Source organism: Saccoglossus kowalevskii, chromosome 11, assembly GCF_978046115.1.
Source record: "Saccoglossus kowalevskii chromosome 11, keSacKowa6.1, whole genome shotgun sequence".
NCBI classification, from domain to species: Eukaryota; Metazoa; Hemichordata; class Enteropneusta; family Harrimaniidae; genus Saccoglossus; species Saccoglossus kowalevskii.
Genome location: NC_140651.1, coordinates 21142045 through 21154663, shown reverse-complemented (window position 1 = coordinate 21154663; position 12619 = coordinate 21142045). Strand labels below are relative to the sequence as shown.

Sequence of the window (12619 nt, the reverse complement as noted above, 5' to 3'; positions counted from 1 at the left end):
GGCAATGCTAAAATTGACGAACTTTTCTAACAATAGAATTTATGGTCTATTGCTGACCGTGATTGACCTTTACACAATTTAACCTTTTCACCTCCAGTTCCCACTTTTCATCACAAATTCACAAAATAGTCTTGTTTATAGTCTGCACATTCCTTCAGGAGATTGGGACAAAAATATCCAACATTTTTGAGTAAAAACTAAAAATTGACTCAAATTGTGTCTGTTGGCTCCAAAAATAGGATTCATTTCCAGAAATATTGAATACAAGAAGAAAGTGCAGAATAATTTGGTCTGGTGGTGAAAAGGTTAATGTAGTAACATATGTTCCTAGGGAAATAATGTTTGATACAATGTACATGTATTGTAGATGCCTCAGACCGTGTAAAGCCCTCACATTTAACAATAAGTTTTGGGAAATTTAGTCACTGGAAACCCCTCAAATAATGAAAAAAATTAACAATTTAGTCTTGTAGTGGTATGAGGTTATCACATGAATACCAGAAAATATGCACAAAGGCAGCAGCATATCAACAGATGCATAGTGGATGTCAGGCACTGACTGAGTGCATAATTTACAATATTCTCATTATTACTTCTTTCTTAAATGTTTTTTTTTTTTTTAATGCTTGTAAGTGATAGTTTAACAAGAGATAATGGCCCAAACTGGCAAACACAGGCAAAGCGAGTTTTATGTGATTTGTGTTCAGCAAGTGTTCAGCTATAGGATTCTATCTTAATTACGTTCTGAATTGCATCAGATGCGAACATATGAAAATGTTTTAATATAATGTCAATAATCTGGAACGCATTCAAAGTTGCTGATACAATTTACCCCCCCCCCCACCTCAATATTTTTAAATGTTAGAATGAGTGCAAAAAGTATAGCCGTTTACAAAACGTAATGTATAATTTTCTACTTATGTGGTTGGTATGAAGAGCGCACTCACACTTACCTCTCCATTATTGTTTGTGGAGGATATTGATAATTTACTGATATTATGTAAAACACGTTTACTCTGAATACTGTAAACACGACAGGTTCTGTAACAAATAGAAATTATCAAAATCAGGGAGTACAGTTAATACAAGAAAGACAAAACAAGAATCAGAGTTTGTGAATGTGGGAGTGTTTTCAAGGCAGGTTAAAAAACATGTTATGTGAATATAAGGTTATTACGAAGATACCTCAAAGTATGCACGAAGACAGTACAGCGGCAGTACCGACCGACGCGCAGCGGAGGTCGATGCGACATCGTCCTGTCTGAGTGCATACTTTGAGGTATCTTCGTAATGACCTTATTATTATACATCTTTTCCTACCAAGGATACATCATGGGAATGCCGAAATCCAAAAAGTTTAGAACAGAATCAGCGAACTTCTTTGTATTGAGTCCGGTCAAATCCTGGTGGCAGCCATGTTTGTTTTTATTATTATAGGACGCTTACGTGCGTAATTATTCCATATTTGGAATTCGCATTTCCTAATACAAAAAACCTGTATGGTAGTATGAAAATACCCCGTAAAATACCGCAAAATTACGGCACGCTGTAACTTATGGCGTTACGGTGACAGATGTATAATAATTTTTATTATTTCACCAAGCATTCATAAAATAAGGATATGCAATTTAGATGCACAAATATACAGATTTCATGCAAGCTCCATGCATCAACAATCAAAATTAGTTGTAATTAATGGTATCACAGAACACAACAATGTTAATGACATAGTCCCTGTTGCAATTAGGAGAAATGTTATTCATGACTAAAATAAAGCAATATAGTCAAAGAGCAAGTCTGTCTTTTATCTGATCACAAATTGAATTGGACATGTATGACGTAAACAATTAAATTGGATAAATTGTTTCTTAATGAACTTTTAATGTATGGGAAGTAATTGAGAGAGAATAATCCAGTATCAAAAAAATCTAACTTTTTCAATCTAATATATGATCATACAATGTATATTTTTATTTCTCATATTTATGCAATTTTTGTACCCTAACTCATATCACTAGTATGTGCCAGCTTATTTGTTATGACGTTACCCATTGCACTCTAACAATGTTTTCATGGTGAAATATTAAGGCAATTTAATGAGGACATGAACATGAACCAAGTAACTAACACACAATGTATGTCAGTTTACTCACACCCATAGTCGTAATCTGTTGTACGAACTAATATACATCTCAAAAGTAAATCTTGCCATTCATGAATTCATTTGCAACCAGACTCACTCATCTTATACTAAATGACCAAATTATCAGTCCACTTTTTTAACTTTGTTTTGAACCGGAACTATTAAATGAGTGAGTCTATACAAAATATTGAAACAACCAAAACAAAACATTGATACGAATATCAATACACATATCCATGGTAATAGTTCCCAAATTTGCACTAAATATGAAGTTACTTGGTCCAAAATGGTCACTTAACTCATGAAAGATTTGATAAGACATTGGTGTGAATGATACTGTAACTGAGAAGTATGAAACACTTATACGATATGATAATAAATGTTACGCACCGATCACAACTCAATGTTGCAAAATATTGTCCTAGCGGATCCCATGCGACACCCTGGATGAAACTTTTATGTTCTTTCCAAATACCAGTATGTTGACCTTTACAAAGAAATCTATTGTTAGCCACATCATATCTTGTTCATGTATCGTACTTCTCCTGTCATAAGCCCCTCCCTGAGTATAAGGCTACCACTTACTTTTAACGAGTTGAGGACATCCTGGGTTATACGCCCAGGGTGTTTATTACTTGGCTTTGACAATGGGTTTAAAGCGAGAGGGTCGTCACCTGTGCACGCGCAGGAATCGAGTCCCTAGCGACGATAACAACACACACTAAAAACGCAAAGGCTCATGGGTAGACACTTGTTTGTAAACAATGACATGCTATGGCCATTTGACGCATGCGCAGGTGACGACTCCCCTGCTTTAAACTCAATAATAATAAGGATGTTGTTTCTAAAAATATGCGTATAAAAAGTGCGTTTCATTGCATGAGAATCTTAAATTTTTTTTTAAAAAACAGTTTGACAGGCGACAGGGTGGACATTGAGTGTCACTGTTGTTTTTTCATGCACAAATTGCAAGTGCTAGTGCTGATACATAGTGCATTTCTGCCACAGAAGTCATATTCATGTTTGGGACTACATGACAGGGCTGTGTGGCCATCTCTCTGTCAAATGGCTATTTTTAATTGGCTATCCTGGCGTCAACCAGGCTCGGTCGAACAAAAGCACCTGTGGATCTTAACCAAGGTTCCCCCAAAGTCGCATTCGTTAGTGAATGAATCTCGGCCAGTGGAATTGGCCTTCCCATTGAGTCTGTGGCACACTCACCCAGGGTAGAGGTCGACCCTAAGATGTACAGCCTAAGTTAGGATTTGAACTTGGGTCTACCGATCACGAGTCTTATGCGACAACCACTATGCCACCAGTGACCGGCAAAAATCGTGATTGGTACAGTAGTTCTTTCTATTACCTACCTTTACTGACGTCCCACACCATAGCAGAGTTATCTACTGACCCCGATAATAAATATTTACTATCTGCTGACCAGGAAATATCATAAACATCTTCTAAGTGACCCCTAGAATAATGAAATGACAATAAGATATACCGTACAATATAATCAATAACAAGCACTCATGTGTGTACATTTCCCAGTCACGCAATGGTAAACAATAGCCATTTTAAATCAGAGTTGTTCAGGATTTACTGTGGACGCATGAATGAAAGGAACACCTAATTACCAAATCGTCAGAAAACTTGCTAATGAATAGCCTATGCTAATTCAAACTGGCGTCCGAAGATCGTTATCAGATTTGGCTATCTCATTTTCAATAGGAGGCCAATGTACTCTTAGAGTTGTTGTAATTGTATTTTATAATTTATTACATTTAAAATAGCGCAAAACAAGAAAAAATACAAAAATTTAGCGTAAAGTAACGACTTGAGAGTGCGCCCCTCTCAGTAAATACCATAGCCTTCTTTTGAGGTGGCCCAAAGTGTTTCAAAATGATAACGATCTCCAGACATCACAGGCAATTTGCTGCTGACGATGTTGGTAATTAGGTGATCTTTTCATTCACGTGTCCCCGGTATTAGTATTTTATTTATTTTCTGTGGAAGGTATTCTACCCTCAATTTTATTTTGCACCCTCAAATTATAAATGAAATAATGCAGTACATAATTTAGCCTCGTTTTATTCTTTTTACCTTCATTTTATATAAAGAGAGGGTATAGAAATCCCAAACCTTAAAAACTCTGGTGAATAAAAATATGTGAAGTTATGAATGTGAAACTTTCTATGATTTCTATGCAAGTGTTAATGAAACATGTATCAAGCAATAGCATTATAGAAGACAGTGTCCATCTAGAAATGTTTAATCGCCTAAACATAAATAAACAATATGGCTGTATTCAAAAACGAAAAAAATGCATGTACACATGCTATGTATATAAGGACACTATAGTAGATACAGCCTTTCTGAAAACTAACAAGTTTTATAAATGTACATTTGACTATGATTTTTATTTTTATTTTGCAATATTTGCATGAGATTTTCATTGCATATACTTTTGAATAAATTCTATTTTTACAAATTCTTGAAAAGGTACATGTAAAGTTTGATTTATCTGGTTTGAAACGGCAGGAAAGATAGATTTTTATGCATTTTTAGTTTTAAAATGGGCGCCATTCGGCCATATTTACTAGAGTCAAGAAATTAATACATATGCACATATGTGTGGCATGCTATATGAGGTAGTTTTGAAGTTTAAACATGATTGGTCAAGGAATGTCAGGAATTTATTACTGTAACAACATTTGTTAAAACAAAATTGCCACCTTGGTGATTTTGAATCTGATCTGCCAAACAAAATCACATAAATCAATAAATCATACAGTCCAATGTATTTATAAAGTTTGCGTAGTTTCAGGTGATATTTCAGGTTTTTTTCTTTAAGAAAATACACTGTATATAATGAATATTGCGCCTTGCATTTTTACTTTTGCTAGAAATAAAATTTTTTCTATTTATTCATATATATACACAGCACTTTTAATGGAATTTCTTTTAAAAATTAAACAGATGAATATATACCAAGTTGACCTTTGACCTTACCGCAATGTTTTGATGACAGTCCATGATTCTTTGTTTTCTTCTTCACCTTCTCGGAATGCTATATTGATGTTATTAGCTTGTTGTGATTCATTTAACTGCCATAGATAAATAATTCCCTCTGTCAAAAAAACAAAAAAATAGGTCATGTACGAGTAAATGTCACTTAAAATTTAATAAAATTTCCATTTTTGAAAACAGCTATGAGGTGTGGTGGTCTTAATTAGGCACTAAATGATCAAGACCTCTGTAAGATTTCACAAAATATTTATAGTCTAATACCGTACTTCCCCGAGTATAAGCCCCTCTCCGAGTATAGGCCCAAGGTGTTTTTACCGGGCATTGACGACATTTATTAAACAAGCAGCCTCTCGGCTGAGATAGCTCCGCTGTTAGCAATGCACATTTCAATTAAAGAACAGAAGATATCATTAGAAAATGAACAATATGTATAGTATCAAAACAATCAGACTTGCAGTTTTCAACAAGAAGTGGAAAATATCACTTTTTACCAAAAATTCCAAAAATATTCATCAAAATTAGAGAATTGAAGATATCATCATGAAATGAACAAATCCGAGTTACAATCACACGTAGTACCTATATATGTAATATCAAAGCAATTGGACTTGCGGTTTTCAACAAGAAGTTGAAAATATCACTTTTTACCAAGAATTACAAAAATATTCACCAAAACTAGAGAATTAAAGATATCATTACAAAATGAACAAATCTGAGAGAGGTCCACGTGTAGTACCTATATATGTAATATCAAAGCAATTAGACTTGCGGTTTTCAACAAGAAGTCGTAAATATCACTTTTTACCAAAAATTACAAAAATATTCACCCAAATTAGAGAATTGAAGATATCATTACAAAATGAACAAATCTGAGAGAGGTCCACATTGAAGTTGAAAATATCACTTTTTACCAAAAATGACAATCAAAGAAAGCTTAGAAAGAACTCCCGTGTGCTGAGAGTTTTGGAGACACATTACAAATTAATTCAAAATTACTTATACTTGAGATATTGATGGAATAGCTGAAAACTAATTATGCAAATAAGGTAACTAATATGAACAGATTTAAGTGTAAAACTAATAAGGTCTGCACAATGTACCAAGTTTCATTGAAATGTGATTAGAACCAAAAAAATATTAATTATTATACTAATTAGAGAATTAATATGAACAGATTTTAACCCAAAATTAATCAGACTGTCTATTGTCCTAGAGAATTTATGTACCAAGTTTTATTCAAATGTGATGATCAATACTTGAGATATCAGTATTAAATAATTATGTTAATTAGGTGATTAAGAAGCATAAATATTTTCCAAAAACTAATATGGTGCATAGTCTTAGGTTCATTGAAATGTGATGGGTACTCTTTAAAAGTTTCATTGAAATCCAATGAGTGGTTTTTAGACATCATAGAACAGCAAAAAATTAACTAGTTATGCAAATTAGGTAATTAATAGGCACAATTATTTATCCCAAAATTAATCAGGTCTCTGCATAGTCCTAGAATATCTATGTCGCAAGTCTCATTGAAATGTGATGATTAGTACTTGAGATATCAGGTGAAAAGCTGAAAATTAACTAATTATGCTAATAAGGTGATTAATATGCACAAATATTTACCCAAAAACTAATTAGGTCTCTGCACAGTCCTCAAGTAACTATGTACCAAGTTTCATTGAAACGTGATCATTACTACTCGAATTATCAAAAGCTGAAAATTAATTAATTATGCAAATTAGGTAATTAATATGTACTGATATTACCCTAAAAACTATCAGGTATGTGCAGTGTCCCAAGTTTTATTGAAATGTTATGATTAGTACTTGAGATATCAGTGGAAAAGCCGAAAATTGATTAATCATTATGTAAATTAGGTAATTAATAATATTAACAGATTTTTACCCAAAACTAATCAAATCTACGCATTAGTTCAGAGCATCCATGTGCCAAGTTTCATTGAATTCCAATGAGTGGTTCTTCAAAAATCAGTGGAACAGTCATAGAACAGCTTAAAATCAGTTAATTATCATGCAAATTAGGTAATTAATATTCATAGATTTTTACCCAAAACTAATCAAATCTGCGCACTAGTTTAGAGCATCCATGTGCCAAATTTCATCAAAATCCAATGAGTGGTTCTTTAGATATCAGTGGAACAGTCTTGGAACAGCTAAAAATCAGCTAATTATCATGCAAATTAGGTAATTAATATTCATAGATTTTTACCAAAACCTAATCAACTCTGCGCATTATCCCAGAGCATCTATGTACCAAGTTTCACCAAAATTTGATTAGTGGTTCTTGAGATAACGGTGGAACAAAAAAAGTGACATACATACATACATACATGTACATACATACATACATACATACATACATACAGACATACAGACATACAGACAGGGTAACTAAAAAGACTCCCTTTTGTGCTTCGCACACGGGAGTCAAAAATATTCATGAAAATTAGAGAATTGAAGATATCATTACAAAATGAACAAATCTGAGAGAGTACCTATATATGTAATATCAAAGCAATTGCAGTTGCAGTTTTTAACAAGAAGTCGAAAATATCACTTTTTACCGAAAATTACAAAAATATTCACCAAAATTAGAGAACTAAAGATATCATTACAAAATAAACAAATCTGAGAGCGATCCATATGTAGTACCTATATATGTAATATCAAAGCAATTGCGTTTTTTAACAAGAAGTCGAAAATATCACTTTTTACCAAAAATGACAAAAATATTCGCCAAAATTAGAGAATTGAAGATATGATAATGAAATTAACAAATCTGAGAGAGGTCTACCCAAGCTACATATATACACCAAGTATCAAAGCATTCAGGCTTGTAGTTTTCAAGAAGAAGTCGAAAAAGTAAAAAATTGACACGGACGACGACGGACAATCACTCGTATGATAAGCTATGCTCGACAAAGTCAACAGCGGAGATAAAAAGTTGAAAGTTGTTGAAATTATTACTCACCATCACCACCTGAGGCTAATATAAGTCCATTTGGAGAATATCTGACAACATTCACAGCTTTAGTGTGCCTCGTTAAACTGGCTACGAACTCAACCACTCCTTTGCCATCATTGTCTAACTTCAATTTCCAAAGCTGAGAGGACAAAAGATGAGAAAAAACTATTTAAAAAAAACTGGTGTAGTGAGCCAGGAACCTTTAATGCTCTTTCAAGAGAGCATTGTTCTAGATAACATATCAACAAATGAGAATGAGTTCTTATTGAATTTTTTTTTTTACTGAAAATTACCATCCATTGTCATTAAACTTACCCGTATATCAGTATCAGCTCCAGCTGATGCCAATCTATACACGCCATTTTTACCGCCACACTGAAAGTCCACTGTGTAGACTGGATCACGGGCATGCCAGGAAATCTCAGGTGTTGTCAATTTCATTGTTAGATCTAAACAAATAACAATGACATTGTAAATCATGTGTACAGAGGAACATCAAAAAAAAAAAAAAAAAAAAAAAAAAAAAAAATATTTTCATTATTTTAATTAATTGGAAATCCAACAAGGAACTAGTCCAATTCACAGGCTTCTAAAAAAAGTAAAGATATAAACAAAGAAAAAGAAAATTAAACGTAAACAATTACAATATTCTTAAATACCAAACTGAACAGTGTGCAGGAACGATAACGATATCTCAGTGAAAATAGAACTTACATAATCATAGAATGCTGTACAACATGTGAAAGATATTAAAAGAGGATAATATGAGCAGATTTTTCAACTCACACTACAACACTTTTCTGTAATTTTTGCTAATATGTTGTGAATCCCCAAAAGTTTTATGATTTATTAAAATTTGATTGCTGGAAAGTCTGTATAACATCCTAATCCAGAGAAGAATTTTTCACGATGGCTAAGATGATAGTTGATAACCCAAAAATCCCTTTGCTATTGTATTATATCAAATTTGTCAACGAGAAAAAATTAGGTTAAATGGACTAAAATGAATAAAAGTTGACACAAGTTTCAGAATGTATAATTTAAAAAAAAAAAATTCCAACTAGCAGAGAAATTATTATGATAAATCAGACTGATCACTTGGAATTTTTTTATTATTCAGCCACCACGTCATAGTTTTACTGTCAATGCCAAATTGTTCAGAACACCCAAAACAGCAACATTGCCAGCATTTAGAGATTATTACATGATTTGAACAGGTTAGTTAAAACCATTTTTACAAGGGTGTGTCATTCTGTTAAATGCGGTCATTCACTTTTCATACTGCATCAGTCATACATTTTGTTTGGATAACTTTGTTATTTATTATAATTTATATGACGAAATGAAATAAACAGAAATTATGATTTTCTACTCAACGTGTCCATACTAGTAATATCAGTTTGATGTCTTCTGTTGAAGTATAGCGTAATGATCTCCAGCGAATAGCAAGCCCGTCAGAAACTTAACTGGCAATGTTGCTGTTTTGGTGTCCAGAACAATATGGCAGTGACAGACAGAAATAAAATTTGTTCGACAACAAAGTTCATGAGTGGAGATTGTCATTTAGTAAATCTACTTTACGTGCATGTATTCAAATACTCAATCCAGTGTAGTAGGAATGAATTCCACTAAAATAATATCTTCATGTCAGTATATTGGGGCTATATGCCCAGCGCTATTATATAAGGGAGTTGGTTTTCGAATACTGATCGTAGGAGGTCGAACATTCGAAATCACAGGGGGGGGGGGGGGGTGTTGTTGAACAACAAATTTGCAAGCTAGTGCTAACACCGAAACAAAAAATGCATGCAAGGTGTAGGAGGAATAAATGCATTAAAGAAACAAATTGCATAGATAAGAAACTACAATAAAAAACTGCACTGGTCTCGCTCTTCCAGCCACCCCATTATTTTAAACGGTTGTCCTCTTATGACTGAAATATTTCCGAATGCGATCGCTATGACTGGAACGCATATATTACAGCGTTGTAAATGCGGAGGAAAATATTGTCAAGCGTCCGCTGTACTTGTAACGAGCACAAGCACGATGATAGATGACAGCCAACCTCACTCACAGTCACCCGATGAGGATGATCTCCTTCGTACAGAACAGGAGTTCACTTCATCGGCCTCCGAAACTCAAAAAAGTATCGCCGCTAATAGACTCAACTCTGGGCCTGCTCATGACACTCATAAATCGTGAGAAATTACGGAATGGGAATAAGATTCATGAAAACACTGTGATCAGGTCACTGCTTTCGCACTCAGCGATATACCTACCCTGAAAGATACAAACTGGCAGATGTGTAGACAACCTCTGATCAATGGCGAATCTCCCGCGAAATTGTAGCTACGCATGCGCAGAACAGCCCGTTTCAACCACAATACACTGCGCAAAACAAACTTTTAGTGGGTCAATGCAAAAGGTCAAAAATTGAATTATTTCACCGCAGTCGGCGCTATACAATATCTTTTACTTTCACATCATGGTACATGTAGATTCATGTCCTCCACGCGTCAACACTAAATACTGTGCTACAAATTGCAAAGTTTAGTAATATGAAATACGGAAATACTGAAATACTGCGGCCAATTAACCTTTAATCTCTCATTTGACATTCGTTCTCTTTCGTAATTTAACGTTCTGCGCCAAACGATAATGGTACTACTTGAACTTATTTTTAATTTATTTCAGCGAACGAATCGTTGAACAAATCACTGTATTTTTAAGCGTGTTAAACAAAATTTGATCGTATCTATATTTCCATGACAGTAAATCGGCTAATGGTTTCTACAGCCAATGATATCATTTTCTTTGAATTTGAATGAATTTTGAATTTAAATATATTTATAAATGTCCATGAAAAAATCACTTCTTCATGAAACCAAGTGTAGTATCAAGGAATTTTTATTTTATTATTTTTATTCATCTATGTTTCATGAAATTGATTCCCGCAAATTTGTTTATTTCTAAAAGACTTCCAATAGAAGGATTACGGAGTTTGCCACAATAGTGTTGCACACATTGGGTATCACAATTGAGAAAGCTCGTAATTAGCTTGAAATTGAATTCTTTTTCTAAAAATATAAGGTGTCAGACACTAACCATACATCCGATGAGTGTTACCTAACAGCAGTCGACAATGCCGGGGCAGAGGGAACAATCGGAACGCCTCAAGGGTAAATTTGTGAACAAATACAGTAGTAGTTTTTTTCCAGAAAACCTTGGATTCACACATAACATTACACACTTTTACCAGAAATACATTGCATTGTTCTACAAAACACATAACTGAATATATTAGGTTTGCATTCGACTGATAGTGCTTGGCACACTGGGTTTCTGATAGTTTGCTTATTATGAACGGGCATTTTTAATGGTCGATCTCGGGTCAATGTTGGGGTCTTAGCGCCAACACATCATATTTGATCGCGGACAACCTTATACATTTTTTGTAAATAAACAGTCCACAGAATTGCTCACAAGTCTTATTGTTTTTCAGAAAATGTAAAAAAAAAAAGAAATCCCTTAAAATAACCAAAATACGCAATAATGAAAAGAAAAAGAAAACAATAACAATAAGCAAGTCAGAGTCATGGGTAATATGAGGTAATATTGTTCACGACAATAGGTTCTCATTGAGAATGCTATAACATAACATTTAAATAGTTCCTAAATAGTTAAACTTGTAATAAGAAATCAATGTGTCCTTAGGATTCCTTGCTGAACAAATCTCCTACAGTAGAGAAATAATATGGGTTATTACGAGGATACCGAAAAGTATGCACGAAAACGGAATTATCGACCGACGCGCAGTGAAAGTCGACGCGGCGACGTACTGTCTGGGTGCATACTTTGCGGTATCCTCGTAACAACCTTATTATTAATATATATCTTTACCTCCCAATGATACATCATGGGAATGCCGAAATCCAAAAAGTTTAGAACAGAATTAGCGAACTGCTTTGTGTGGAATCCAGTCAAACCCTGGTGGCAGTCATGTTCGTTTTAATTATTAGAGGACGCTTACGCGCGTAATCATTCCTTATTTTCCTAATATGGTAGTATGAAAATACCCCGTAAAATACTTCAAAATTACGGCACGCTGTAACTTATGGCGCTACGGAGACAAATTAAATTATAATATAATGCAAATGGTAAAATGTGAAATATAACTTTCATGATTATTGAAAGATTCAGCTATCAGTCGCATCGCCAGTGCACAGTGTTGTACTCATGTTAATTTACATAAATACAAACTGTGTTTTATATGCTTCGTCATTTTGTCATATGCTCATGAATAATTCAATAACTAACATTTGACCATGGATATTCGAACGGTTATGCCTATTTGTTTTTAGAAACCTCCATCGGTAATCCAAAAGCTCGACCAGTTGCCAGAGGCTCTACCTCTAGAACCTGCATTGGAGACCACCTGAGCAAGACGGACGTATGTTTTCATGC

At 34.0% G+C, this 12619-nt stretch overlaps 1 protein-coding gene across 1 annotated transcript in view; it reads right to left on the bottom strand.

Moving 5' to 3' along the window:
* LOC100374812 (chromatin assembly factor 1 subunit B-like) overlaps nucleotides 1-10521 on the bottom strand; it is a 28679-nt gene extending 18158 nt beyond the window's left edge. The window contains exons 1-7 of the mRNA XM_006811804.3: nucleotides 10435-10521; nucleotides 8471-8604; nucleotides 8162-8294; nucleotides 5153-5270; nucleotides 3511-3614; nucleotides 2534-2630; nucleotides 954-1041 (exon numbers count right to left, since the gene is read on the bottom strand). Of these exons, the coding sequence (XP_006811867.1) occupies nucleotides 954-1041; nucleotides 2534-2630; nucleotides 3511-3614; nucleotides 5153-5270; nucleotides 8162-8294; nucleotides 8471-8596 (666 nt within the window). The 5' untranslated portion in view covers nucleotides 8597-8604; nucleotides 10435-10521. The remainder of the gene's footprint in view (nucleotides 1-953; nucleotides 1042-2533; nucleotides 2631-3510; nucleotides 3615-5152; nucleotides 5271-8161; nucleotides 8295-8470; nucleotides 8605-10434) is intronic.
* Nucleotides 10522-12619: the final 2098 nt, after the last annotated feature.